Raw genomic sequence first — 25,098 nt, forward strand, 5'->3', positions numbered from 1 at the left:
CCACATCACGCCCCTGCGGGAGTTCCGCCCCTCGATTAGCTTCTTAGTTCCAGATTCTGGGGCGTGAGCTACCCGGCTTGGGCTGGGGACCGTGGCATCGGTTCTAGGATTCTTTCTGGGCGGGGGGTGATATCTTCTGAAAGCCGAACCATCCCGTCCAACCACTTGCCCCAAACGGGAAACAGGCCGTGGTCATCTGTCTAGGAAGCTCCGAAGATCTGGCCACGGTGTCCCTCTCAGAAAGACAATTTTCCCCAGCCCGCTGGAAAGATTCCTGGCTATCACTCGTCTAGGGTAACTGAGGACAGGAGCTACGCCAGGCGTGCCGGATAGAGCAGTGGAGAGCACCCCCGCCTGACCTCCTGTCCCCTACGCGGACCCAGACTCGGCGCCGCACATTCCCCCCGATGGTGGGGGGGGACGGCGCAGTCACGCGCGCATCTCACTCGCGCTCACAAGCGCGCAAGGCTCACGCTCTGCGCCCCGCACACCTGCGCTCCGCCCCTTGGTCCCGGGCGGGCAAGGAGAGAAGGATTTGGGAACCCAGGGCGCCTCCCTTCTCCATTCCCCAGGGCTGGAGTGGTCCGCCTGCCGCGGCTCCCAACCAGTCCGCATTCCCTCTCCATCCTTCCCTCCCCCCGCTTGCCGCGGCACCGGTATCCGCAGCCACAGCCCGGAGCCGGTGAGGCGGTGTAGGGGGGAGGGGGAGGAATCAAGGGATGAACGCCGGGAGGGCGACGGGGGCCCCGAGCCGGACTAGGACGCCCCTGGAGCGGGAACCTGAGCCGGAGTCGGAGCCAGAACAAAACCACCGGTACCGGGTGGGCCAGATGGTCTGGGTGGGAGGAACCTAAAGGGAGAGGAGGGATCTGAGAAACCTGGGAGAGGAGGGGGCTGCAGGAGGCCTGGCTCAGGCCAACGCGTAGGAGGTGCGGACGCTGACTCAGGCGCGTTATCTGCGCCCGCTGCCTAAGAATTTTGTCCCATCTCGATCTGCAGTGTCCTTGGGAGGGACGGATCCTCGGGGCCAGATGAAAAGGGGGACGCTCTGGGCGTCGGGGAAGTGGGACTCCGGTTGTGTCAGAGGGCTTGCACAGCCACGGTCTGGCCTGCAACCTCAGGCGGTCTTGGCTGACTAGCACCTTTGGCCCGGACAGCTCCCTGTGGTTGGGTTAGGGGTGGGGCCGGGCTTGGAGGCAAGTCTGTTTCAGATCTCGAGGACCCCATTTGTAACCCTCCCTCATCCCTAGCTGCAGCCCCCTAAACTCAGGAGGCGCCCTGGCCCGCGCTCGCCCCCCAGGGCCTCATGTCGGAACCACAGCCTGACCTGGAGCCGCCCCAACATGGGCTGTACATGCTCTTCCTGCTTGTGCTGGTCTTCTTCCTCATGGGCCTAGTAGGCTTCATGATCTGCCACGTGCTCAAGAAGAAAGGCTACCGGTGCCGCACGTCTAGGGGCTCGGAGCCTGACGATGCCCAGCTTCAGCCACGTGAGTGAGGAGCCTGGAAACTTGGCTCAGTCACCTTTCTCCCTTACCCTTCTCTCCACACCTCTTTCTGCCTTTCTGGCCGAAAGACCCAGGCCAAATCCTGATCAACCCTGCAAGAAGCCTAGTGATGCATTCTTGAATCAGCAAGTAGAGTGACACCACCCTGAAAGCAATGCTGGAGAAAGCATGGGCAGGAAGGGCTCACTAATGGTAGTATTAGGCTCCTATTTCCTCCCCCCATCTTTTCTGGCCCCTGAAATAATAAAGTCCAGCCATCATGGCAAATAGGTAAATGGATGTCTTGAGAATCAGCCATGGGGGCCATCAGGTCATGTTCCCCCAAAGCTGACTCATTTTCCATTTCCTTGCCAACCTCTTTCATCCTTCAGCTGAGGATGATGACGTGAATGAGGACACAGTAGAGAGGATTGTTCGCTGCATCATCCAAAATGAAGGTGGGTGTAGCTGACCCAATGCTCCTTACCACCCTGACTCTTGCCCTGACCTCTCCCTCCACTGACTCCCTCTTTTCCTTCTCCCCTCAGCCAATGCTGAGGCCTTGAAGGAGATGCTGGGGGACAGTGAAGGAGAAGGGACAGTGCAGCTCTCCAGGTGAGCTGGAAACAAGGGCCAGCATGACTTAGCTTGCCTTGGAGAGTACCCTCTCCTCCAGCACAGTCTTCTCCCAGTATCATTGTTTTGGGGTTTGGGGGAGGGGAAGCTTGCTAACTTACAGGAAAAAAAAATTTTATAGAAATCCCAAGTCCTTCAAACCATGTTTCCCATCTAGATATCACAAGTCTAACAATATTCACATCTAGGGCCACTCTTTTGATTTAAGCATTGCCCTCTTTTTAGCAAACAGGGCCACAAGGAAAAACACATAGTCACTCATAACTTAATATTAAATTTATTAGAAAAAATAATGTTAGGACCTGGGAAAAGTGGGGTTTGGGGAGTATGAAAAGCATGCTGAAAGAACCAGAGGAAATGGGACAAGAAGGGGAATAGAAATATCATTTTTGCTCTCCTCCCCCTACTGTCCAGCGTGGATGCCACCTCCAGCATACAAGATGGAGCTCCCTCCCATCACCACACAGTGCATCTGGGCTCCGCAGCCCCTTGCATCCACTGCAGCCGCAACAAGAGGCCCCCACTTGTTCGTCAGGGAAGGTCCAAGGAAGGAAAAAGCCGCCCCCGACCTGGAGAGACCACTGTGTTCTCTGTGGGCAGGTGGGGACAGAGTGCCCCAGGAAAGGGAGGTTGAGGTGGGGGCCCCAATGATCAGTTGCCCTAGCTCTTTCCTGCTGGATTGGGAGCTGCAGCAGGGTTCAGGCTGCATGGTGTGTCCCACAATCTGAGAAGACCTCTTCCACCCTAGGCCAAAGGGAAGTGGCCATAAAACCTAGAATGTCTATGGTCAGAGGAGAATGCCAGGCAGCCTCTTGAGTTGTGGTCCTAAGCCTTAGTATTCTCTCCCCTCCCAGGTTCCGGGTGACACACATTGAGAAGCGTTATGGGCTGCATGAGCATCGTGATGGTTCCCCTACGGACAGAAGCTGGGGCTCTGGTGGGGGGCAGGACCCAGGAATTGGTCAGGGGTCTGGTGGAAGGCTACCCAGGACAGGGATGCCTGTCATTGAGAGGCTGCCCCCTGAGGAGCCACAACCCCAGTCATTAGCCAGTCCCCCAGTGCAGAATGGAGGACTCAAGGACAACAGCCTAGTGCCTTGGGCACTTGAGGGGAACTCTGGGGCCTCTGCAGAACCAACACTGGGGGCCAGAGGGAGGATCCTGAGCCCAAGTCCAAGGCTGCCCAGTCAAGAGGCAAATGGACAGCAAAGCAAACCAGACACCTCAGATCACCAGGTATGAAGATGCGGCCAGGGCTGCACTGGGCTCAGTTTTATTGCCCCTTACTCTGGAGAGCAATGATATGAATCACCTCCTGTTCCCATTGTTGATGTCTCCCCTTTCTCTCAGGTGTCTCCACCACAGGGAGCAGGGGGTATGTGAGGTGAGTTTGAACCCCAAATCAGATAATCTTGTCCTCCCACCCCCTACCTAAATTACTTAGCCCATCATCTCCTGAAACTCCAGGGTGAGCTCTAGGCTAAGCCTGTGCTTGCTACAAATTCCTTGGCTGGTGGTAGGGAGTGGGTATGTGCTCCAGAGAACAGGGAAGGATGGGCTGCCCCTGGGGAAAAGCTAGGACACAGCTTAAACAGGAAGCAACTCTTCCCCTTCCTCTTCTCCAAGCCTCATTCTTCATTGTGCTGATGGACCACCAGCTGGCAGGGTCAGGGAGTAGGTGGGCATGAAGGCCCTCCCCTTCACTGGACAGCACTGCTCCCAGTTGAGGGACCAGCTCTACTTTCACCTGGAGTTGCACGGTCTCAGGCTGAGGGAACTTGGGAAAAGTCCCTCCACTCGTGGACCCTCGGTTTCCTTCCCTTCCCCTGCCTGCCTTCCCCAACACCTCGCTCCATATTGATAGAGCGTGGCAGCTGGGACCAGGTTCCTGCCTTTGGTGGGGCCCGAAAGCAATAGCACCTTAGGCTCCCTGCCCTCTTGGCAAAAGAGGTCCAGGCCCTGGCTTGGCCTTCGTGCCCTTTATTCACTGTCAATAAATCCGCTCAGACCATTACAGCTGCTTCGCATACTGGCTCCTTCTGACTCCCAAGGCTAGCTCCTGTCCCGGCTCCAACCCAAGTGACCCTGGCATCCAAAGTGGGGTGGGCTACAGAGCCAGGGTGGAGATGAGATGGACCAGAGCCAGTCAGGACTTCGGGAATGAGATTTAGCCCCAAGATTTCAGGGTATTTCACCACCGTAGAGATGGGGCAATGGCAAATGAAGGGGTAGTTACAGCCCTAAAGATGGCAGGAGGACAACTGGAGAAATGGATTCTTGCCCCAAAAATGGGGAGAGGGGAAGTTTCTAACCCTGGAGATGAAAGTAGATGTGGGAAAGATTCCAGCTTTTGGCTGTGTGGCTGTGGATCATTGAGGGGTGGTCTCTGACATCATGGAGATAGGGCAGCATCATTGCTTGGGGGCAGTGATACCCCAGCTTCAAGTGAGGGAATCTGGATGGCCAGGATCTGGAGCTTTAGCCGGCGGGGGAGGTGGCGGACGCATCTGTGGGAAATGCACAGTTAGTTCTTCTCCAGAGTCCTCTCTCAATAGTTTCCCTGTCCATTCCCTCAGCCTAGTAGACAATACAAGACCAGCTGGAATGAACCCTGTGCACACAGTCCCCTCCAAGGCAGGGCCCCTTACCGGCCTGAGTCGAGGTGCCATCAAGTCTAAGGGTCCAGAGCTGTCCAGAGCTTTATCTGGAAACAAGAACCATAGTCAGTCTTCAGGTTTTGTTCAATGCAACATTTCTAGCATTTAGGACAATAGCACTCTATAAGTATTTGCTGAATTAATAAATAGTCACCAACCTGAGCTGTAAAATCCATCAATTCATTTATTCTCAACAAATACTTATTTGGCAGCTGCTATATAATCATCTCTGGTCAAGGTACCAAAGAATGGAAGGTGGGATACACAGCTCTGCCCACCTCCCAGTGCTCTTAGATATCCAGTAATGAAACATGAACAAACACAATGAATGTCTAAGTGTTAAGTAATTCAAGGTGAACTAGAGGTATTAGAGATGGCAGTGATTTCAGGGGATCAGGGACAGTGGCTATGAAGGAAGTGTTAAGTTCCAGAAGGTTTTAGAAAAGGTGAGCATTCCCAGAGGCAAAAGGAAGGGGTTGGGGTGGAGACCAGAGGTGTGCTCAGTGGTAGAGTGCTTGCCTAGCATTCACAAGTGCCTGGGATTAATCCCCAACACTACAGAAAATAAAAAAGAATGTCAAGAGGAAAAAGGATGACAGCAAAGTTAGGTATTTTCAGGGTTCAAGACAACTAAGAACAAAGGCATTTTGGAAGAACACAGAGAATATGGCTTATTTTTTTAAATAATAATAGTGATAAAATCGCTACTATTTATATGTTTATTATGTGCCAAGCACAATGCTGTATACTCTATAGGCACCTTTTCTAACTCTTAAACAATTTAATAAAGTAGTACCTGTCTCTTCACTTTTTAAAGCACATCAACCAAGTGCCATACAAGTTAAACCTCCCATCTCAAGTTATATACTAGGAAGTGACAGCAAGGTTTGAACTAGGCCAGCCTGGCTCCAAAGCCCATGCTCTTCTTCCCATCACTTATTTGGCAGCTGCTATATAATCATCTCTGGTCAAGGTACCAAAGAATGGAAGGTGGGTGCACTGAGGGCACACAGGAGTGGAGTATGAACAGAGTCCAAGATTCCTCCTTTTCATTTCTTATTCTCCCAGAGCTTTCAATTTCCTTTACTTACCTCCAGGCAGGACAGGTGCAGAAGGTCCATCCAAGGCAGAGGTGGGTGCAGGTGGGGAGAAGCTGGGAGGAGAAGGGGATGGCAGTGTCTGGAGGTAGGGTGGGCATGAGTTATTCCTTGCATGTGAGAAGGCTTCACCAATTATTCCTCTCATCCCACTTTCGATTCCTGTCCTCTCACTTTCCAATACAGAAAATGGCCAAATGCTTGTATTTAGGTAGGGGTTATAACTGATGTCTATTTCAACAGTCAATATGTACTGAACACTTACTATGTCTAGGTGTTCTGCTAGCATTGCACATACCTTAATTCATTCTATCCTCACCACCCTATGAGGTAGGCATTTTTATGATCATGTTAGAAGTGAGATTCGGATTGGGCCATCTGTCAAAAGTTCATGGAGTTAGTGGCATAGTGCTGGCTAGAACCCAAGTCTCTTGACTCCCAATCATGTTCTTCATGCTGTCTTATGGCAATAGGCATCACAATTTAAGCATCTCCAGTGTGCCATGGTGCTAAGGGCTTTACATTTATTATCTTTAGTCATGATAGTGAGCCTGCTAAAGCAGGTATTACTATCTCCATTTTAAACATGCAGAAATTAGCTCAGAGAGGTTAAGTCACTGTCCAAGGTCATGTAATAGAAAATTTGAGAACTCAGGTCTATCCACCACTAAAGTCCTCCAAACTCCTATGAGAAGTTTCCTTTGATTTCCCTTTTCTCTGTCTGCTCAGGAGAGATGGGAAGGCCCAAACTACCATAGGAGGTAAAACTGGGAAGAAGCTGAGGCATTAATATGAATATGGGGCCTTCTTAGAGTGAGGATCTACCCAGAGGTAGCTGGGAGCCAAGGAGACTGAATTCTCACCTGTTCAGGATCACAGAGTTCAGATGGCCCTGGAGGACCAAGCAGCTCCTCCACCAACAGGGAGGGAAAGACTCCAACATGGCCCCCAAATTCTCCCCTCCAGAAGCCATCATCTACTCCATCTTGGGCCCGGGGTAACAGGCGGATAAGTGCCCCTTCTGGGAAGCTCAGCTCCTCTTCACTCTGTCCCGTGTAGCTATATAGTGCGCGGGCGAGAAATGCTATAGAAGCCCAGGAGAGATGGTAAGAGAAGGAAATGGGTGGCAGTACCCTAGGACCATGACATCCCAGGACCATAACCACCCAATAATTCATATTCATACCCAGGACCCCAGGCCCAGATTTTGTCTTTCTTACCTGTGGGCTCTACACCCAAGGGAATGTCACTGTCACGGCCACTCTCAGGAAGGGAGAGATCCGGGAAGTTGAGATACCGCTCAGGGACAAAGCCCACCTCACCATGCTGGTTCCGAGCCTGCTCACCCAGCAATGTGAACAAGTATCAGATTTGTTTCGGCAGTCCATGGCCCTGGCTGTCCTCTACTTATGTTTCTAGCTTGCCTGGGTAGATACTTGTAAACCAAAGAAAGGTCCTCCCACTGCCCCCAACCCATGATCAGAACCCAGGGTCCCATACGTACCTTGACCCATTCATCAGCATCTCCCTCCTCTATGACCTCCAGCCATTCACCCTCCGTGATGGTCAGCTCATCCTCATGCCCTGCCTAAGCCCCACAAGGAAGGATTCAGGATTTAGCTGTCCTTTATGGTTACCCATATGAAGTCCCCACTCCCATTCATACCTGATAGCCAAACACCACATGTGCAGGGCAGGGGAAGGGCCTGGTGGCTAGGGCCGGTGGGGCAGGCTCCTCAAAGAGCTCCCCTGCCTCCTCGCATTCATCAAAGTCAGAAAGCTCAGCATCCTCAGCCTGGAGAAGGGCAGAGGACAGACATCATTATGGGGCTCCCTTCTCCATCCTACCTCAAAAGGACACCAGGGGTCCTCCTCCAAGATAGTACCCCTGAACCAATCATCATAGCTCACAACCAAAATCATACAGAGCCAGATGATACTAAATAATAGCAGAGCTAAAGCAACTAAGTGCTTAAAAGTATACCCAGTACATGTTAACTATCTCATGTATATTGTTTCACTTAATCTTTATAATTTGCATAACCATTAACCTCTTTTTATTTTTAAAGAAAATGAGGCTCAGAAAAGTCATTTTCTAAGATTATACAGCTAGGGAGTAGAGTGGCTGATACCCAAACCATTTACAGAATACTTCCAGAAGTATTTTTTTTTAATGAGGGGTTTTTTAAAATATTTTTTTAGTTGTCAGTGTACCTTTATTTTATTTATATGTGGTGCTCAGAATCAAACCCAGTGCCTCACACATGCTAGGCAAGTGCTCTACCACTGTGCTATAACCCCAGCCCAAACCTGAGTTTTTTTGTTTTGTTTTGGAAGTGGGATTGAACCCAGGGGTACTTTACCACTGAGTTATATCCCCAGCCCTTTTTATTTTTTGAGATAGGTTTTCACTGTGTTGCCGAGGCTGCCCTTAAACTTGTGTTCCTCCTGCCTCAGCCTCCTGAGTAGCTGGGATTACAGATGTGTGCCGCTGTGCCTGGCTAGAACCTGAATTCTTAACCATCATTTTATCCTCATAATAAATGGTTACTGATGATTCTCTTTGCCAAAAATCATGTAAAGACTTATATAAATGGTCTCATTTAAGCTGCACAATAGCCCTCTGAGTTAAGTGCCATTGTCATCCCATTTTAGAGGGCCTGCCTTCCAGTGGGGAACTTCACCCTCCTGGGTATGTGCAGCTAGGATTGGGGAGGAGCTCACCGTTGGGGAGAGGTCTCTCTGGGACAGCCGAGCCTCACTGAGCCGTCGCTCCTGCTCCACCTCATCTTGGGCCTGGGTCATGGCTGGCTTCAGCCAGTGCTGCACATCTAGGCCAGCCCCCTGCAGCAGGGCCAGCCGAGCAGCCCCCTTCACCTGGCTCACCTGGCACGAAGTGGAAGAGAGTTAGTAGAGCCTGGCCAATTATGTCTACCTTCTGCCACCTTACCTCCCCCTCTCCATCAGAAAGAGGAATGGAGGGGGTGTTGCTGAGGAGACAGAATCTTAGTGGCTCTAAGCCTAGGGCTATGCCTCACCTGTGCCCGACGGATGCTGTCCCTCACTTCCTGTAGTCGCTGTTCTATGCCTGGGGCCTCACGCTCTGGAGCCTGCTGCCGCCTCTGCTCCAGTCGCTGCAGTACCTGGTGGGGAAGAGAGGAGTGGGTGGTGATACTGTGGGCCAAAACTTACTCTGGGCCTGGTTCCTTGCTAGTTTCATTACTCGCATTGTGTCATTTAATCTTCCCTGGAGGTGGGTGCTAGTTTTGGCCCCACTGTAGTGATGAGGAAACTGAAATCCAGAGAGGTGAAGTCATTCATTCCCTTACACAGGATTACAAAACTCAGAAGCAACAGAAGGGAATTTGAACCCAGGTCAGCCTCGCTGTAAACACTGCTCTTAATTACTGAGTTATATTGTTATGTTAAAGTGCCCTTCCTTCCCATCCTGTCTGCAGTCCCATGACAACACCAATGTCTCTAGGATCCCCATCTTTAGCAATTCTTGCTCACCCACAACACCTGCAACCCCCACCTCACCCAATGCCCATGGTGTTGGATCTTGTAGTCTCGGGCGGCTCGGCTTGTCCAGCGCTGGATCTCTTTCTCTAGGCCGCTCTCCCCAGCCATACCTCCTGTTCCCCTCTCCAGGGCACACACCTAAATGGGACATGGGTGATGTGAGGAATATCTGAGATCATCCTTCTCTCCAGTTTTCTTTTTACCTCTCTTTATCTTGAACTCAAAGGAAATGGACAAAGGTGAGGGCACACATCTGTGTCTGTGAACACTGGTATGCATTTGTATGGACAGAAACACACAGAGTCCCAGGAACAGGATCCAAGTTGAGGGATATGTAGAAGAAAAAGGAAGTGAAGTGACTGAATGGTGAAATGGGATGTGTTTTTATGTCCTGGTAAAAGGGAGGTGAACTGGTATTCCGAGTTAATAGTTGCTGAGTTAGTACCAGGGCAAGAATAATGAGACAGGAGGCCTAAACCAGTCTCATTATATTTGGCTTGGTTTCAACCCGAAGGGAAGTCTCACCTGATCAGCCCCTGCTGGCTGAAATTGCTGAGGTGGGGTAGGGGAAAAGACTCCAGGCTCCTGAAGAAACAGCTTCACATCCTGCTCCCAGTTTACCTGGGGGTGGGAAAAGACATGGTGGCCCACTCACTGGCCCCCTCTCCAATTCTGTCCCCAGCACCTCTTAGAAGGAGAAGGTCAAAGTGAGAAGAAAAGGGACAGATATTCAATAGGAAGATCTGTCCTGAGAGAGAAGAATTAAAAGGACCTCTAAGGGAGCTCTCACAGCTCCTAACCCTTACCTGGGAGGTTGCCTGCCCTGCAAGGCGGGCATGCTCCAAGACCATCTCTGCAGCTTCCAGCTCAGTACGGCTCAGTAAGTTCAGAGGGTCCCTCAAGTGTTCTGACAACTCGCTGACCAGGGCCTGGAGAGAACCCCAAGATACTTTTCCCTCAGACCTCTACTACAGAGCAAAAGCTCACTGTCCAGGTTTGGGTGGGGGGGTGGACATGAGGGATGGGAAAGAGAGGAGTAAGACATTATTTCTGCTTCTAATTATAGGCTCTCATGTATGTATACCACTTACCAATTTATTTATTTTTTTTGTGGTGTTAGGTATTAAATCCTGAACAATTGTATCCACCCTCTGCCTTCTCACTTCTTCCTCCCCATCAGAAAGAGGAGTAGAGGGGATGTTGTCTGAGAAGACAGGATGTCAGTGGCTATGCTAGGCCAGTACCCTACCACTGAGCTACACCCATAGCTCCACTTAACAGTTTAAAAACCACTTTCACATCCATTCTCTTCCTTGAACCTCATTAGTGTCACAAGGTGGGCAGAACTAGGGTTAACCTTGATGAGAAATATGAGGTTCAAAGAAGTTAAGTATCCTATGTGATAGGCAGCCAGAAGCCAAGTATGTGTCTTCTACCCTCTTTAAGCAGGCTAGGTCCTTGGCACCAGCCAGCCTCATGGGGAGTGGAAGCACAGGGATCCTCCCTACTTGCTAAGGGATAGGGGTGATCTGGGTAAGGACTGGCCTTGAGCAGAGCTGGCAGTTCCTCCTGGTAGTAGTGGTCAAGGTGGGCATTGGTGGCCACCAAGTTGAGCAGGTACTCATTGCGGGCTGCTCTCAGCTGCTGGGAGTACTGGACTGATTGGGCCGACAGCTAGGAGGGGAAAATTTGTGTCAACAGAGAGCCCTGGATCCAAGGCCAACCTAGAACCCAGATCCAGAATGAATTCTTACATTATTGAAGATATACTGTTTTGCCTGGTACTAAAAATTTCACATACAACTCCTGCTCAAAATCCGTAATGGTTTCTACATACATCTAAAATAAAATCCAAACTTCCCTATAGTGATCTACTATAGGGAAGTAAATCAACATGAGTTGGCCCTGCAACCTCTCTGACCTCTTTTTAACTGCTGTCCCCTTACAGGGCTCCAGGCACATTAGTCTTCTCTCAGTTCCTTGAGCACACATCAGGACCTTTCCATTCACCATTCCCCCTCTCTGGAATGTTCTCCCTCTAGATCTTTCATGGCTGGCCCCTTCTTGACACTCGGGCCACTTGTTCAAAGAGGACTTCTCTCTAAATCTCACCCGTTTTTTTACCCTTCATCAAAGCAACTTGTTTTATTTCCATCTTCATCTGATTATTTGTTTATATACTGTGTCTCCCTCGACCAGGCTGTGAGGGCAGGAACTCCATGGTCATGTTCCTTACTGTATCCCTAGAGGGTAGAACAGTGCCTAGTGCACAGAAGTCCTCAATAAACACATATTAATGGAGTCAAAAAGAAGGGATTATTCCCATTGTGCAGATGAAGAAAATAAGGCTCAGAGAAATAAGTAAGTTAATCTTGGTCAACCACCTAAGAAGTAGAGGAGCCTGGATCCCACCAGGCTCTTATGCTTATGACACTGGATTCCAAACCACTAGGTCCCTCTGCCCCCACTCAGGTCCTCATCCCCCAGACCTTAGAACTTAGTTTCTGGAGACTGGTCCGAGAGTGGAAGATCCCATGGTCACTTCGGTTCAGCCTGCGCAAGTATGGAACAGGAATAGGTATCAGACCCAGCTTTGATGCCTTGACTCTACCCCATACCTCTCCATACCCCAACTTTTGGCCTACTAACTGTTCATGAGCCCACCTGGCCTGGACATCAGCTGCTTTCTCCTGTGCCAAAGCCCATACACGCTCCCGTTGCCCATACAGCTTCCGACTTCGGCTCAGTTCCCGGACAGACTGCAGCACCTCTGCCTGCGCCCTCTGCAGACTCTCTGTTCCCTAGTGGCATGGACACAGAAAATCTTGACCCAGACTACCTCCAATGCCCAGCCAGCTCTTCCTTCACCCCATCCACTGAGCCATACCTTCCTAAGCACCTGCTCCTTGGCACTCCGCCCTGTGCCCCCCGCTAGGTCACGGTATCGATCAGACGCCTGGAGCCGGGTTTGGCCCCCAGCCACGGTGGCATCCAGCAAGCAGCGCCAGGCACCAAACACTGTCCTGCCCCTCCCCAGAGAAGGTCTGTGTTGAAGAGGGGAGCACTCCACAGCTTCATCAGACCCCCCACCAACACCATGAGACACAAGAGTGTTTTCCTTCCCCCACTTGTCTGGGAGCCCATCAATCGATCAGCCCATTAGCTCAACCACAGGATCACTCCTGCCCTCCACCCCCATCCACAGTGTCCTTGCTGGGTCAGCTCCTCTCCTGCTGCTGTGTCAGCTCTACCTGCAGCTCACGTGCCCTCCCCCCTCACTAGGCCTTCATCCCCACAGGTCTCTAAGGCTAAGCTCCCCATCACTTTTTGGTCCCTGCAGCCTTCCCTCCATTAGACCCACCTGCTGTCCATGTCCCCACTGCGTTGCCCTTCCCTCTTCAGGAATGGCCCAGCCAGTTTCTGGAGTGCCTGGTGAGAAAGCCATCACAGGCCCAGTTTTTTTGAAGACCCACCCCAACTGGGAGAATACAGAACCAGAGTATAATAATACCATTCTTGGATACACAATATGTGTCACTTGCTTTGCCAACTGCCTTATATTTATTACCTTATTTAATCCTTACAACAACCCTGCCCAAAGGTAAGATATTATTGTTATCCCCATTTTACAGAGAAGAAAACTGAGGCCAAGAAATATAAAATAACTTGTCCAAGGTCACACAACTAGTAAGTAGCACATCAGAGATTTGATACAAGTCTTCCTGACTTTAGGCATTTCTTCTTGAGCACAGTAAGGGAGGGACATTGCTGGTGGTGTAAAGGAGGCTAAAACAAGAGGGAAAGTCCAAGGAAGAGTCCCATACCTGCCCATACTCCCGTTCAATGGCTGCCCTCTGCTTGCTGTAAGATCTGTGGAGATTGGGGGTGGGGTAAAGGGGATTGTTTCCTCCTGTTTTACCACCCTCAATCCTCTCCTCTGCCTGAGCAAGAGAAAAAGGGGAACCATCCCATAGTGTGGCTAGACCCAGAGGGAATAAGACGGAAGAGACAGAGTCCTTGAGATCACCTCGGGCAGCTGCAACACAGGCAGCCTCATTGCTCAGAGCCCCAGGATCTTCCCACCCCTGGAGAACCATCTGTGGGCTTGGAGAAGAGGACTGACAAGGGCCTGGGTTTAGTGTTTGCCAGCTTTCCAACAGGTCTGGAAGAGGGAGGGGATTCTGCCATAAGCTTGATTGTAGGCCATGGGTAGAGTGAGTGATGTGGTGTCAAAGGGTTTGAAGGAGGGTCCCTATTTATCTCTTGTATCTGGAGAGGCAGGCCTAGGTTAAGGGCCCTGAATGGATAGGTTGGAGAGCTCTTAGCCCCTGCCCCTCTCCCCGACCCGGCAAAAGTATGTTGGGGGAGGAGAGGTACCTGCTGTAGCAAAGGTAGGGGTAAGTAAAAAAGAGGGGTCAGGGGCTACCTGATGTCCTCCAGCAGATCGGCCTCCTTCTGCTGCCGGGTCTGAAGGATGCTCAGTTGCTCCAGAAAGCGAAGCTTCACCTCCTGGGCGGGCTTAACCTGTAGGATTGAGGGGAAGTTGAAGACCCCAGGGGTGGGGACCTAAAAAACACTTCGCACAGGGAGCGGCGAGGGGGCGGGGCCGGGGAGAGACTGAGCTGTTTCCTTGGTTACTTCTGGGCTGGGTTCTGACCCCTTCCCACTCCCGGTCTTCTACCCGGGGTCAGTTATCCCCAGGACTCCCTCCGCTCCCCTAGACCGCCAGAAGTCCCCATTCCCAGGCCAATCTCACTTTTCGGGGCGGCGGCTGCATCTCCACTCTGGTTAAGACAGCCAGCGACTCGACTCCGGAACTCGACAAAGACCCGCCCACGGCGAGGCCCCGCCCCAGGTCGGGCCCAGCTCCGCCCTCGCTCCGCCTACGCCTTGTCCGGCTGCGCGCAGAGCACGGAAGCTCGTGGGGGCCGCGGAGTCGCTGAACCTCTGTTGTTGCTGCAAATACTCCGGAAGGGTCCGGGCCGCGGGGCTGACGCTGCGTCTGCTGTGCTGTAGGGAGAACCCCGGGTTTCTGAGTCAAGACGCCTGGGTTTTATTTCAAGTGTAGCCACTGATTCAGCCTGTAATTATTTCTAGTCATTCATTTACACACGCATATCACCAGTCCCCGTGGTAAGGGTGAGAAATGGCGAGGAACTCAATAGGTGACCAGGGAAACTGAGTCATTGGACACCTGAGCGAAGATATGTCTGACGAAGGGAGACAGGGCTGGTCCCAGACCTTTTCCTAATTCCCGCTAAACTGGAAAAGCCAGCGAGAGCAGGGTGAGAAAGATGCCTGGAGTCAAGAAGGAAACAGACCCAAAGGAAAAGGCTGGTACATCCTGGGCCCCACTGGATACCGACAGATACTAACGAAGGGACGTGAGTTTGGGAGATGCACGTGGGGCCTTATGGTCCAGAAAGCCCTTGTCACCTTTAGGGTCTTCCTTCTCCAGACTCTGCCCAAGATCTACCAGCCCTAGCACTGCTTTTTGAGGATCCTTATCCCCTTTCTTCATTCTCCTCACACCTAAGCCCCCTTGGCCCATGTCCTGGTCCCCACTCCACTGACGTGGCTCAAAACTTCAGACTCACATATCCAGCTGTCACTAACACTTTCACTAGTATCAAAAAGGTACCACAAGTTTTTTTAAATGCCCTTTCAACCTGATCCTTCCCCATGTAATTGTATTCAATGGTGCCACACTCCTTCCAGTTAGGAAAGTAAAAAACTGGGAGTCAGTGTGCTCTTTCTCCTACCCCCACATCCATCAGCAAGTCCTATAATTTCTATTTAAAAACAAAAACAAAAAATCCCACAGTCCTATTGATCCACATCCCTCCAAGACCACCATCCGACTCCATTTTCTGGACTAATACCTGGACTCCTTGCTTACAAGCTTTCTCATATAACCCACTGTTCATACAGTAGCCAGTGGTTAACTTTTTTTTTTCTAAAGTGGAGAGAGAAAATCTCATCCTTTTCTTGCTTAAAACACAGTTGCTTCAAAACAAAATCCAAATGCCCGAAATCCAAATAGAATCCATGGCCTACAAGGCTATAATGATTGGGCCCCTGCTCATTTTTCCCACTTCCGCTGACGTTCTCTTCCTGCTACCCACTCACTGTCCTCCAGCATCCTTGCTGTCCTTCACACCAGGTCATGTCTCTGCTCACTGAAAGTGCTGTTTGCCCTCTCCAAAGCTCCTTCTTGCAGCACTCTACTTATCTGACCTCTTACCATTGTTTCAGCTCCTCACAGAGGCCTTCATTCCCCATCCACCCAGTGTAAAGGCTACCTTCACACTCTCTCTCAAGATCTTCATTTGGTTTATTTTCTTCACAGAACTAAACTCACATGTCCACATATTTGTTTGTGCACTTTCTGTTTTCCCTCTACAGTGGAGGCTTCATAAGAGCAGGGACCCTATTTGTTTTGTCCATACTATATTCCCAGACCTGGAACCAACTAGGTGCTCAACACATAGTTGTTGAATGAATGAATAAAAGATCATTCTTTTAGCCATTTGGTTCCAAGATTTATTAATAGTGACCCATCCTTTCTTGGCTCCCCTTTGCCCCAGCTCCCAACCCCAATCAATTTCCCCACTCCAGAGCTTCAGAGTAGTCCCAGAATGTAGGAAGTGGAATAGAATAGACTTGGACATCATCCAGGCCTCTGGCTTCCAAACCTGTTTTTTTCTTTAATGCAGTAAAACCATTCTTTTATCCCAAATCTCTCACAGAACCTCTACCTATCAAATATATAAAGCAGGAGCTACCCTTGTTGAGGAAAAATACATGGAGCTTACAGCTCCAAAAAACAGTTTGTTATTTACTGTTCTCCTTATTTCAGTAACTTCATGGTACACATAAACAGGCTGAGGCCCAGGATGGGGCCTTGATCTTCCCTGAGACACATGTTCTCTAGGGCCCTCCATTCCAGTGCCTCATCCAGTGCACTGGGTTCTAGAGTCTTTCCATCCAGAGTAGAGAAAGTTCCCAGAAGTATCTACCAAGGTAAGAGCCTAGGTCCTCCACTGAGTACCTATCCCCTCAGATGCTGTTCCAAGGATCATGTGAGGGGCTGGCTGGAGGGTGAACTGGAAGTGCAGGAGGACTGGGTGGGAAAGCTGGATATCTGTATTGCAAGGCTAGTGGGGCTGAGTGATTGGGGGCTGGGTGATTGGGAAGTGCTTCCTGGGCATGCAGTGGTCTCTCCCTTCCTCAGGATGAGGCTGCTGAGCTCCTGAAGCAGCTGCTCCTCCAGGGATCCCCGTGCCTGGGGACTGCTCTTAGATGGGGGCCCTGGAGGGGGATCCGGTGGCCTCTCCTCTTGGCCCAGGGTGCTTGTCTTGGAAAGAAGGGGTTGATCAAAGGACTTCTGGCTGGTGAAGGGGGTCTCTGGCTTGGCTGTCCACTCCCGTGTGGTAGAAAAAGAAGTAGAAGTATCCTTAGTGAGCTCAGGGAAGTCCCCTACCTCCTCGTACACTGGCTCCTCATACACAGGCTCCTCTAGCTCTTCTTGCTCTTCCACAGACCCTGTGGATGACTTCATTGGCTGTATGGGAATGGAGCAGCAGGGAGAAGGCACAGAGTTAGAGTTACTAGACGTGTGTGTGTGTGTGTTACTGGGAATTGAATTCAGGGCCTTGAGTGTACTCCCAAGTGCTCTACCACTGAGCCACACCCCCAACCCTTTTTATTTTTATTTTGAGACATGGTCTTCCTAGGCTAGCCTTGAACTTGTAATCCTCCTGCCTCAGCTTCCTGGGTGGTTGGGATCACAGGCATGAGCCACCACACTCAGCTGTGTTGTTGGATTATTAATCAGTAACATTATTGAGCCCTTGGGGCCAGATGTTGCTAAATACTTGATATTTATGATTTCAGAACAACCTTGTGCAGTGGCTCACACAGCAGAAGAGTGAACTGAGCTGTAGAGGGGTTAAGTTGCCCAGAATCACACAGTGAAGAAATGATAGAGGTAGGGCTTGAATTCAGGTCTGTCTCCAAAGTGCATTCACTTAACCACTCTCCTTCTAGTTCTCAGATTCTATGACTACCTTCTCCTTTCCTCATGACATCTTACCATCCCTCATTTTCCTCGTTCATACTGGCTTGCTGGCTCTCTGCCACACCCACACATACCCTGATAACCTGCATCCCATCAGACACATAGAACACCCAGGGCTCCAGTAACACAGAGAAACACAGGGCTGGCAGGCACATAGCTGGAGCAGGCACAGTACTCACAAAGAACATGGACAGGGTCCTCCGGTTGTGTAGTCGCCTCTGGGCACAGGTAGGGGGGGTGAGGGGAGGGAGAGACACAGAGACACAGTGAGGCCTGGCAACAGGAGGTGGAAGTGGGGAGTAGGGGCACAGAGAAGGTAGAGTAGATGATCACAGTGAGCAGAGAGGGGCATTGGGCTGGCAGGCACACCCCTTTTCCTGCGGTGTGACAAGGGTAAGGGTAGGGATCAGGTGGGGGTTAGGCAGGATGGAGGAAGCAGTCTCACCAGAGTTTGATTGGCAGAGAGGAGAGTGGCACCACTGTCATCCCCACGGATGGGCAGCAAGGGCATAGTGCCAAACTTCTGACGGGCAAGGTCAGAAGAGGAACGGCGTCGTAAGACCACTGGCTGCTGGTCATCATGCTGGTGAGAGGATGAGCAGTTGACACTGGTGGACTTTGGAGGTACTGCGAGGTATTAGGGTGTCCAGGGGACACAGAACCAGCCCTCAGCCTTTTCCTTCCCCTCACCTGGGCTTTAAGGATGCTTGTGGTCCAATCCCACATCTCATCCTCATCAGTGCAGGCCAAGTAACTGTGGGTGATTAGAGTGGATTTTAGAAGAGAGAAAGATTCATAGCTGTAGGTATGGAGGAATGGTGGAAGGAAAGGAGGAAGAAAGGGGACAAGATGCAGGGCTGGGCCAGAGGAAAAGCCAGGCCAGGAGGTACTCACAGGTGCATCTTCTCCAGTATCAATGTGAAACCCCACCTGGGAGGCAAAGGAGACCAGTGATTGGGTGACCATTAAAGCCAGTGGGGTGATGGCAGTAAGGCCTTAGAAGTGTGGGCTGGGGAAGAAAACTCACAGTGTTGGAGGCTTTAACTTCTTACGGATTCCCAGGTAGACCTTGGCACCTTCTAGAGGCCACTCCCGTTCTGGTTTAGAGCTCTGAGAATATGAACAGAGTGAGTAAAGTTGAGACATGAGGAGAAGGTCATGATTAGTGAGGTCAAGAGGTCATGGAAATATTGGGGCATGTGATCACAGGGTCAGAGAAGTCATTGGGGAAACAAAAGAGTCTGGTGAGAATAGGGGCTGAAGAATTAGAGAATTAGTATAGTTTCGGCTCCGGCTACATGGCCACTCAGCATCCCACCCCTCTAGTCCCAGGCCTCACCTTCTTCTCCTTGAGCAGTAGCAAGCAGCGGCCACGCAGCAGAAAGAACCTTTCCTGGAAGCGACTTCCCAGTAAACGGGGTGGCTCCTCACGACACCGCAACAGCCCCACCCGGGGGGTCTCACGCCGGACACCTGGGCACAGATGGGCTATGCTGAGTGGACAGTTCTGGGGAAGAGACCTAGAGAATGCTGGGCTGAGGAAGAGTTGAGGAAAGAGGCTCACCTGTGAAGAGGCAGCCAGCCTGGGCCAGGGGGACTTTTCTTAGGAGTAGGGAGGCTGAGCAGGGTTCTGGGAGCTGGCACCATTGCAGGGCCTGCTCTAGGACCTTTTCCTTGGGGTGCAGTGGCCTCTCTGAAGGAGCATAGGGGGGACAGGTATTAATCGGAATATCCATCCAAAGCCTAGAACCCTCAACTCATCTCCCACCAGTCATTCATTCATTCACCTATTCAACTATTCAGCTACAGACATGGGTTTTAGCCTCAATACCTTGCCAGGCACTGTGCTGGCCCTGGGATACAGCTGTGAGCATGCTACACATGCCTGCCCTCACAAAACCACAGCCTAGTAATAAACAGGTAGGCAAGCCAAATAATTGCAGAACAAAAAATGCTTTGAAAGAATAAGCTGAGGGAGGGTTCACAGGGCAGCAATGGAGATAGGGTAGTCAGACAAGGCCTTTCAGGAGTTGCATTTGAAAATGAGCGAGCTGAAGGATTGGGAAGAACAAACCATGCTAAGACCATGTCGTAAGAACAAGGGCCCTCAGTCAGGAAATATATATTTGGGGAACTAAACAGCAAAGAGGACAGATAAGAGGATGGTAATATGAGATGAAGTCTGGTAAATATGCAGGGGACAGACATTCAGGGCTGTGGGTCATGATAAGAACTTTGAATTTTATTTTAGTTCAGTGAGAAACCATTGGAAGGTTTCATCAGGAGAATGACATAATCTGATTTATGCTTGAATTGCTCATTTGGCTGCTGTGCAGAAAATGGATTGTAGGTAAGAATGGAACCCTGTCTAGCTACTCCCTTTCTGGGGCCATACATTTTAGTGATTAATATGGGAGGCAGAAAAATAATGGTGATTACAACTAGGATGGTGAAGATGGAGAGAAGTGACTGATTCAAATGGAACCTACAGGACTATTTGGTGGGCTGCATGTGAAGATGAAGGAAAGAGAAGAGTCTCAGAGGATTCCTGGGTTTCTGGCCTTAATAACTGGGTGAACTGTGGTGCTACTTACTGAGTTGGGGAAAAAAAAAACCAGAAAACAGCTTGAACTTTTTGTTAGGGGAGGGAGCTATGAATCTAGTTCAGTATTAGACAATTTAAATTTGATATGCTTGCAAGAAGTGGAAGTGTCAAGTAGGCCATTGGATATGTGAGTCGGGGGTCAGAAGAGAGGTCTGGGCCAGAGATAAAAATCAGCTTATTAATGGCAAGTAAAGCCATGGGAATTTATCCAAAGAGAGATGTAGATAGAAAAGAAGAAAGAGCCCAGGGTCCAGCTTTGTGTCCTTCTAACACTTGTAGTCTAGGAAAAAAGGGGGAAGAGAAGCCTCCTTTGAGGTAGAAGGGAAACCAAGAGTTTGTGGAGTTCACTAAAGCAAGAGACAAGTACTGAGAAAGAGGGAGTGGGTCAACTGTGTTAAATATCTTCTCACAGAGTGAGCAGATGAGTACAGTGTCTGTTGTATTTGGTAACACAGAAGTCATTAATGACCTTAACCACATGATCACACATGCCCGCGCCACACACACACACACACACACACACACACACACACACACACACACACGCAGTCATACTCACCAAGCTCTCCATGCTCGAGAATCTCAAATGTCACCCACAAGTCTGTCCCTGCTGCTGTCCCTCGCATCTCCAGTACCTGATTAGTCAGCTCCTCAGCAGTCAGTGTTGGGGACACCTAGGATCCAGGCAAGAACAGAGAAACCATACTGATCAAGCTGTTGCCCTTGCTTACCACCATCCTCTCATCTCCCACCCATTCCCTTCAGGACTGACCTTCAGGGTGACACAGTTGTCTGGGAGCTGCTGCTCTATATAAACCTCCATGATGAGGTCTCCTGCCTGGGACAGCTGAGGGGAAGGGTAATGGAAAACACGATAGGTCAGGAGGAGGCGAGAGGGTGCAAAAACACCAAAGTCAGAAAATTCCTCATGTTGCCTCATATTCACCTCCTCCCACAGAGGTTCCTCAACCCTAACACCCAATGTTGCTCAGGCCCTTAAAAGAAGTGGGAAATCTGGGTGCAGTGGCCCACACCTGCAATCCTAGCAGCTTAGGAGGCTGAGTTCAAAGCTAGCCTCAGCAACTTAGCAAGGCCCTAAGCAACTCAGTGGAACCCTATCTCTAAACAAAATACAAAAAGATAAAATAAAAGGCTGGGGATGTGGCTTAGTGGTTAAGAGCTTCTGGATTTCATCCCAGGTCCCCCAACCCTCCCCCAGAAGGAGTTGGGAAACCACATTTTTAACTGTATACAGTGCTACTGAAGGCAATGTTGCACAGTGGTTGAGAGGAATCAGACTGCCTACATTCCAGCTCTGCTGCTCACTACAGTGTGACCTTGAACAAGTACCAAGTACCTCTCTGAGACTCAATTCTTCTTTTTTTTTTAATCTATCGATCTATCTATCTGCAATATTGGGGATTGAACCTGGTGCATCCTCCTGCTCAGCCTTCTGAGAGACTAGGTTTACAGACATGTGCCACCATACCTATTGTTGTGCATGAGTTCTTTGGAAGAATGAGACTACCTACTTCATAGAGTTGTGTGCTGCTACAATGAAATTAAAAGTACTTGGAATATAAAAATTCTTAACTGTTGTTTACTATGTATTTATTATTCTCACTACTTAGTCTGACTTTTTGACTTTACGAACTCTTCCTTGGATCTACATTTAGAAGTAAGGTACTGCTGCTACCATTCCACCAAGAATCCTCATGGTGTGATAAGTGGAGCAAACCCTAAGCAAATCTACTGTCCAAAGTACTCCCCTCTTTGGGTTTTCCAAAGAACTGAGGGCCTGTGTGCAGAAGAACAGGCTAAAAGGAAACTTCCTCAACTGGGTAGGTCACCTTCCTATCTTGATGTCCCCTTCTGCCCCACTTAGTTGTCTAAGGTCAGGGCAAGTTACCTGCACATCCTTCCAGGTGGTGATAAGACTGACCTCCAAGTCAATCTGAGCGACCTGGTCAGAATCAATCTGTAAAAGAACCAAAACTTTAGTGTGGGGGATGCTGGGAAAGGAGAAAAGCAAGGCAAACCCCAAGGCCAAAGGGGACCTGAATAAGAGGGTTGAAGGCCTAAGGAGCCAAGGACCAATGGGGTGGGGATGTTGAGAATATTATGGGAGAAAGAGGTGCAGAGCTCTGGGAGGTGATTCACAAGGTGGAGGGGCACCAGAAAGCTGGGATAGGGTTTGTTGAGGTGGGCAGGATGGAGTCTCTGGTCTTGTAGAGGCAAGGGAGAAAGCTTGTAGGACAGAGATCAGGAAGCCTTACATCAAAGACAGAGATGTAGCCATCGATGAGCTCCTGCAGCACCCGCACCTCGTGTTCTCCCCGCCCATCTGTCTGGAACACACTAGGTGCAAACAGCAGGGCCAGGTTCCGCGTGCACATCTGGTTTAGAGCTGCACACTTCTGCACCCTGCAGAGGAGTGCCAGGGTCATGAGGAACACAGCTCGTGCACCCCTTCACCAATTCATCTATTCATTGGGCAAACATTGAGCCCTATTCTATGCTAGACCTTGGCCTAAGCTCTTGAGATATAGCAGTTACTGGCCTCAAGGAGCTCAGTCTGGGGAGAGACAGTTAAAGCATGGATGATTGGACCCAGGGCACTTTACTACTGAGTTATATCCCTAGTCCTTTTTATTTTGAGACAGGTCTTGCTAAGTTGCCAAGGCTGACCTTAAATGTGTGATCCTCCTGCCTCAGCCTCCTGAATTGCTGGGATTACAGAAGTGTGCCACTGTACCTGGCAACAGACACTTTATATAAAGAGCAGACAGTACATATTTTAGCCTTTTAAGCCATAAGTCTCTGTTGTAACTCCTCAAAACTCTGCTGTTGTAGTGCAAAGAGAGCCACAGAAAATATATAAATGGGGCTGGGGATGTGGCTCAAGTGGTAGCGCGCTCGTCTGGCGTGCGTGTGGCCTGGGTTGGATCCTCAGCACCACATACAAACGATGATGTTGTGTCCGCCAATAACTAAAAAATAAATATTAAAAAAAAATTCTCTCTCTCTCTCTCCCTCCCTCTATCACTCTCTCTTTAAAAAAAAAGAAAAAGAAAATATATAAATGAATGGGTGTGGTTTTATGCTTAACATACAAAACTTTATTTAGAAAGTCAGGCAATGGGCTGGATTTTGGCAATGGACCTGTAGTTGGCCAATCTATTCAATGCTGAATAAACAGCCTCAGTACAACATAGCCAGGGATTCACCCCACAACAGATGGTAAAGGTAGATCTATATCTTATTCATCTCTGTAATTTTTATATCTATCTGATTTTGATTAATAAAACAAAATAATATTAATTGCTATCCATTTCTAAAAGCTTACTATATGCCAAAAACTATACTAAGAATTTCACATGAACTATCTCATTTAACTCTCACATAGCCTATGAGATGGATACTAGTCATTAAATCATCTTCTTTACAGAAATGAGGAAACTGAAGCTCAGAGAGAACAAATAATTCACCCAAAGTCACACAGCTAGAAGGATAGGAGCCAGATAAAGCCTACGTCTGCCTGACCCCAAATTCATTCTTTGAACCTTAATGCTCCAACACCTTCCCTTAACAACTGTTTGTCAAATGAGTTAATAAATGAAATTGCAGAGTTGGGTTGAGGTTACAAAGGTCAGGGAGGGATCCTGCAGAAGGCCTGGCCATACTGACCGATAGAGATGTCCAATGAGGGTGGCCAGTGTGCGGCGGTTGACCCGAGGCAAACAGCCAATCACTTCTTTGTATTTCTCCAAGCGCTGATTCTTCTGAGGCAGTTCTGGGGATGGAATGGAGGAGGGTTGGAGAGGATTTAGGAAGAGAGATTAGAGGCTAGAGTGTAGGGAGATTTTATGGAGACAAACCCAAACGACCTCCCCTGAGCCAAATCTTCTGGATGACCCTCCAGTGGGGAGTGTTGTGGGGCTGGCTGCCCCATCCCACCAGAGAGTCTCATGGATTCTGATGGGGGAGGTTGGAGATCCTGGTGGAGTCTTTGTTCTTAGGGATCTTGGTAGTACCAGCAGCTTCCCTCCAGCGAGGCAGCAATCGAGCAGAGGTCACAGGGTCATCAAGCTCGCGAAAGAAGCGTTTGAGTGTGTCCGTGACATCCTCCACAAAATGTTCCCCTGGTCGGAGCTTCACTGACCGGGCATCCCTCCGGAACTCGGCCAGGAGGCGCAGGCTGCGGGCCCGAGCACCCCCTTTCCTATATACACCTTCCAGCCTGAGCCCTGAAAACAGTCAGCAGATTCGTCATGTGCAAAGACATGCCACCACCCACCCAGCATCCCATCTGTGCCCCATACATGTTATGAGATTGTTGGAGTTGGGTGGGGGGGTCAAGGAGGAGGAAATTTGTGCATCTGTGGTCTGGATTCTCAGCTTCCTACTCAAGTCTTTATCCTCAGAAAATCCTTCCCTGACCTTGGCAATCAGGCTCATCCCCATCACTCTCTTTCTCTCTTTATTTATTTTTAAATAGTACTCTGAAATCACATTATAGTTAATCTGCATTATCCTTAGATTCTGTATTTGAGCATTTCTCTCCTCACTAAAATTCATTTGTAACCCTAAAATCAGTAAGTTGCCCCTCTGTATCCATGGAGGATTGATTCCAGCATCCCCCACAAAATCCACAGATGCTTGGGCTGGGGATATAGCTCAATTGGTCAAGTGCTTGCCTCACATAAACAAGGCCCTGAGTTCAATCTCCAGCACTATACAAAAAAATCTACGGATACTCAAGTCTTCTATATAAAATGGTGTAGTATTTGCATATAATTTATACACATCAACCTGTACACATGAAATCATCTCTAGATTACTTACAACACCTAATATGAAAATGCTATGTAAATAACTGTTATGCTATCTATCTTACAGAAAAATGACAAGGAAAAAAAGTTTACACATTCAGTACAGATTCAGTTTGTTTTCCCCAATTATTTTATCTTTAGTCGGTTGTGTACATTGATGCAGAATCCACAGATACGGAGGG

General features: G+C 49.6%; 3 protein-coding genes across 13 annotated transcripts in view; 1 reads left to right on the top strand and 2 right to left on the bottom strand.

The window, feature by feature from the left end:
* Rell2 (RELT like 2) lies at positions 1 to 16,963 on the top strand. 4 transcript variants are annotated; one of them, XM_021725715.3, is made up of 8 exons: positions 1 to 814; positions 1,251 to 1,490; positions 1,880 to 1,945; positions 2,036 to 2,102; positions 2,538 to 2,723; positions 2,978 to 3,359; positions 3,474 to 3,507; positions 10,082 to 16,963. In XM_021725715.3, the coding sequence occupies exons 2-7, from the start codon at positions 1,307 to 1,309 to the stop codon at positions 3,504 to 3,506; spliced, it is 918 nt and encodes a 305-aa protein (XP_021581390.1). In that variant the 5' UTR covers positions 1 to 814; positions 1,251 to 1,306; the 3' UTR covers position 3,507; positions 10,082 to 16,963. The 4 variants fall into 4 exon arrangements, with proteins under 4 accessions (XP_021581390.1, XP_077903028.1, XP_021581389.1 ...); XM_078046902.1 differs by lacking the exon at positions 10,082 to 16,963 and adding an exon at positions 8,335 to 8,432; XM_021725714.3 differs by lacking the exon at positions 10,082 to 16,963 and adding an exon at positions 3,750 to 4,137 and having other exon boundaries at positions 1 to 821.
* On the bottom strand, positions 2,385 to 14,290 carry Fchsd1 (FCH and double SH3 domains 1). Of its 4 annotated transcripts, XM_005324242.4 has the most exons (20): positions 14,156 to 14,290; positions 13,826 to 13,923; positions 13,224 to 13,269; positions 12,761 to 12,828; positions 12,287 to 12,422; positions 12,064 to 12,200; positions 11,889 to 11,952; positions 10,945 to 11,073; positions 10,206 to 10,328; positions 9,925 to 10,020; positions 9,418 to 9,537; positions 8,916 to 9,020; positions 8,602 to 8,763; positions 7,544 to 7,672; positions 7,382 to 7,465; positions 7,098 to 7,215; positions 6,741 to 6,961; positions 5,872 to 5,959; positions 4,772 to 4,827; positions 2,385 to 4,630 (listed from the first exon to the last, which is right to left on the bottom strand). In XM_005324242.4, the coding sequence occupies exons 1-20, from the start codon at positions 14,174 to 14,176 to the stop codon at positions 4,565 to 4,567; spliced, it is 2,067 nt and encodes a 688-aa protein (XP_005324299.2). In that variant the 5' UTR covers positions 14,177 to 14,290; the 3' UTR covers positions 2,385 to 4,564. The 4 variants fall into 4 exon arrangements, with proteins under 4 accessions (XP_005324299.2, XP_040129745.2, XP_077903009.1 ...); XM_040273811.2 differs by lacking the exon at positions 13,224 to 13,269 and having other exon boundaries at positions 14,156 to 14,173; XM_040273813.2 differs by lacking the exons at positions 2,385 to 4,630; positions 4,772 to 4,827; positions 5,872 to 5,959 and having other exon boundaries at positions 6,764 to 6,936.
* Positions 14,188 to 25,098, bottom strand: part of Arap3 (ArfGAP with RhoGAP domain, ankyrin repeat and PH domain 3) — a 27,184-nt gene continuing 16,273 nt past the window's right edge. For 2 of the 5 annotated variants that reach the window (XM_078046695.1, XM_078046716.1), the window contains exons 20-33: positions 24,119 to 24,331; positions 23,772 to 23,877; positions 22,361 to 22,508; positions 21,994 to 22,062; positions 20,857 to 20,931; positions 20,644 to 20,758; positions 19,044 to 19,172; positions 18,819 to 18,952; positions 18,507 to 18,589; positions 18,374 to 18,409; positions 18,170 to 18,233; positions 17,925 to 18,062; positions 17,659 to 17,697; positions 15,929 to 16,963 (exon numbers count right to left, since the gene is read on the bottom strand). In XM_078046695.1, the coding sequence (XP_077902821.1) occupies positions 16,478 to 16,963; positions 17,659 to 17,697; positions 17,925 to 18,062; positions 18,170 to 18,233; positions 18,374 to 18,409; positions 18,507 to 18,589; positions 18,819 to 18,952; positions 19,044 to 19,172; positions 20,644 to 20,758; positions 20,857 to 20,931; positions 21,994 to 22,062; positions 22,361 to 22,508; positions 23,772 to 23,877; positions 24,119 to 24,331 (1,835 nt within the window). In that variant the 3' untranslated portion in view covers positions 15,929 to 16,477. Of the gene's footprint in view, positions 14,410 to 15,928; positions 16,964 to 17,658; positions 17,698 to 17,924; positions 18,063 to 18,169; positions 18,234 to 18,373; positions 18,410 to 18,506; positions 18,590 to 18,818; positions 18,953 to 19,043; positions 19,173 to 20,643; positions 20,759 to 20,856; positions 20,932 to 21,993; positions 22,063 to 22,360; positions 22,509 to 23,771; positions 23,878 to 24,118; positions 24,332 to 25,098 lie in introns of those variants that run through there. The other 3 variants (XM_078046703.1, XM_078046710.1, XM_078046698.1) reach the window with 3 other exon arrangements.

The sequence above is a fragment of the Ictidomys tridecemlineatus genome, chromosome 1, assembly GCF_052094955.1.
Source record: "Ictidomys tridecemlineatus isolate mIctTri1 chromosome 1, mIctTri1.hap1, whole genome shotgun sequence".
Lineage (NCBI taxonomy): Eukaryota > Metazoa > Chordata > Mammalia > Rodentia > Sciuridae > Ictidomys > Ictidomys tridecemlineatus.

Bases quoted from the DNA above. Each gene is read 5' to 3' on its own strand.
- Rell2 (XM_021725715.3), top strand. From the start codon at position 1,307: ATGTCGGAACCACAGCCTGACCTGGAGCCGCCCCAACATGGGCTGTAC. The intron at 1,491-1,879 runs GTGAGTGAGGAG...TTCATCCTTCAG, and splicing joins CGATGCCCAGCTTCAGCCAC to CTGAGGATGATGACGTGAAT. The intron at 2,103-2,537 runs GTGAGCTGGAAA...CCTACTGTCCAG, and splicing joins GGGACAGTGCAGCTCTCCAG to CGTGGATGCCACCTCCAGCA.
- Fchsd1 (XM_005324242.4), bottom strand. From the start codon at position 14,176: ATGCAGCCGCCGCCCCGAAAA. The intron at 12,829-13,223 runs GTATGGGACTCT...CTTTCTCACCAG, and splicing joins TTGAACGGGAGTATGGGCAG to GCACTCCAGAAACTGGCTGG. The intron at 7,216-7,381 runs GTACGTATGGGA...CTGGGTGAGCAG, and splicing joins ATGCTGATGAATGGGTCAAG to GCTCGGAACCAGCATGGTGA.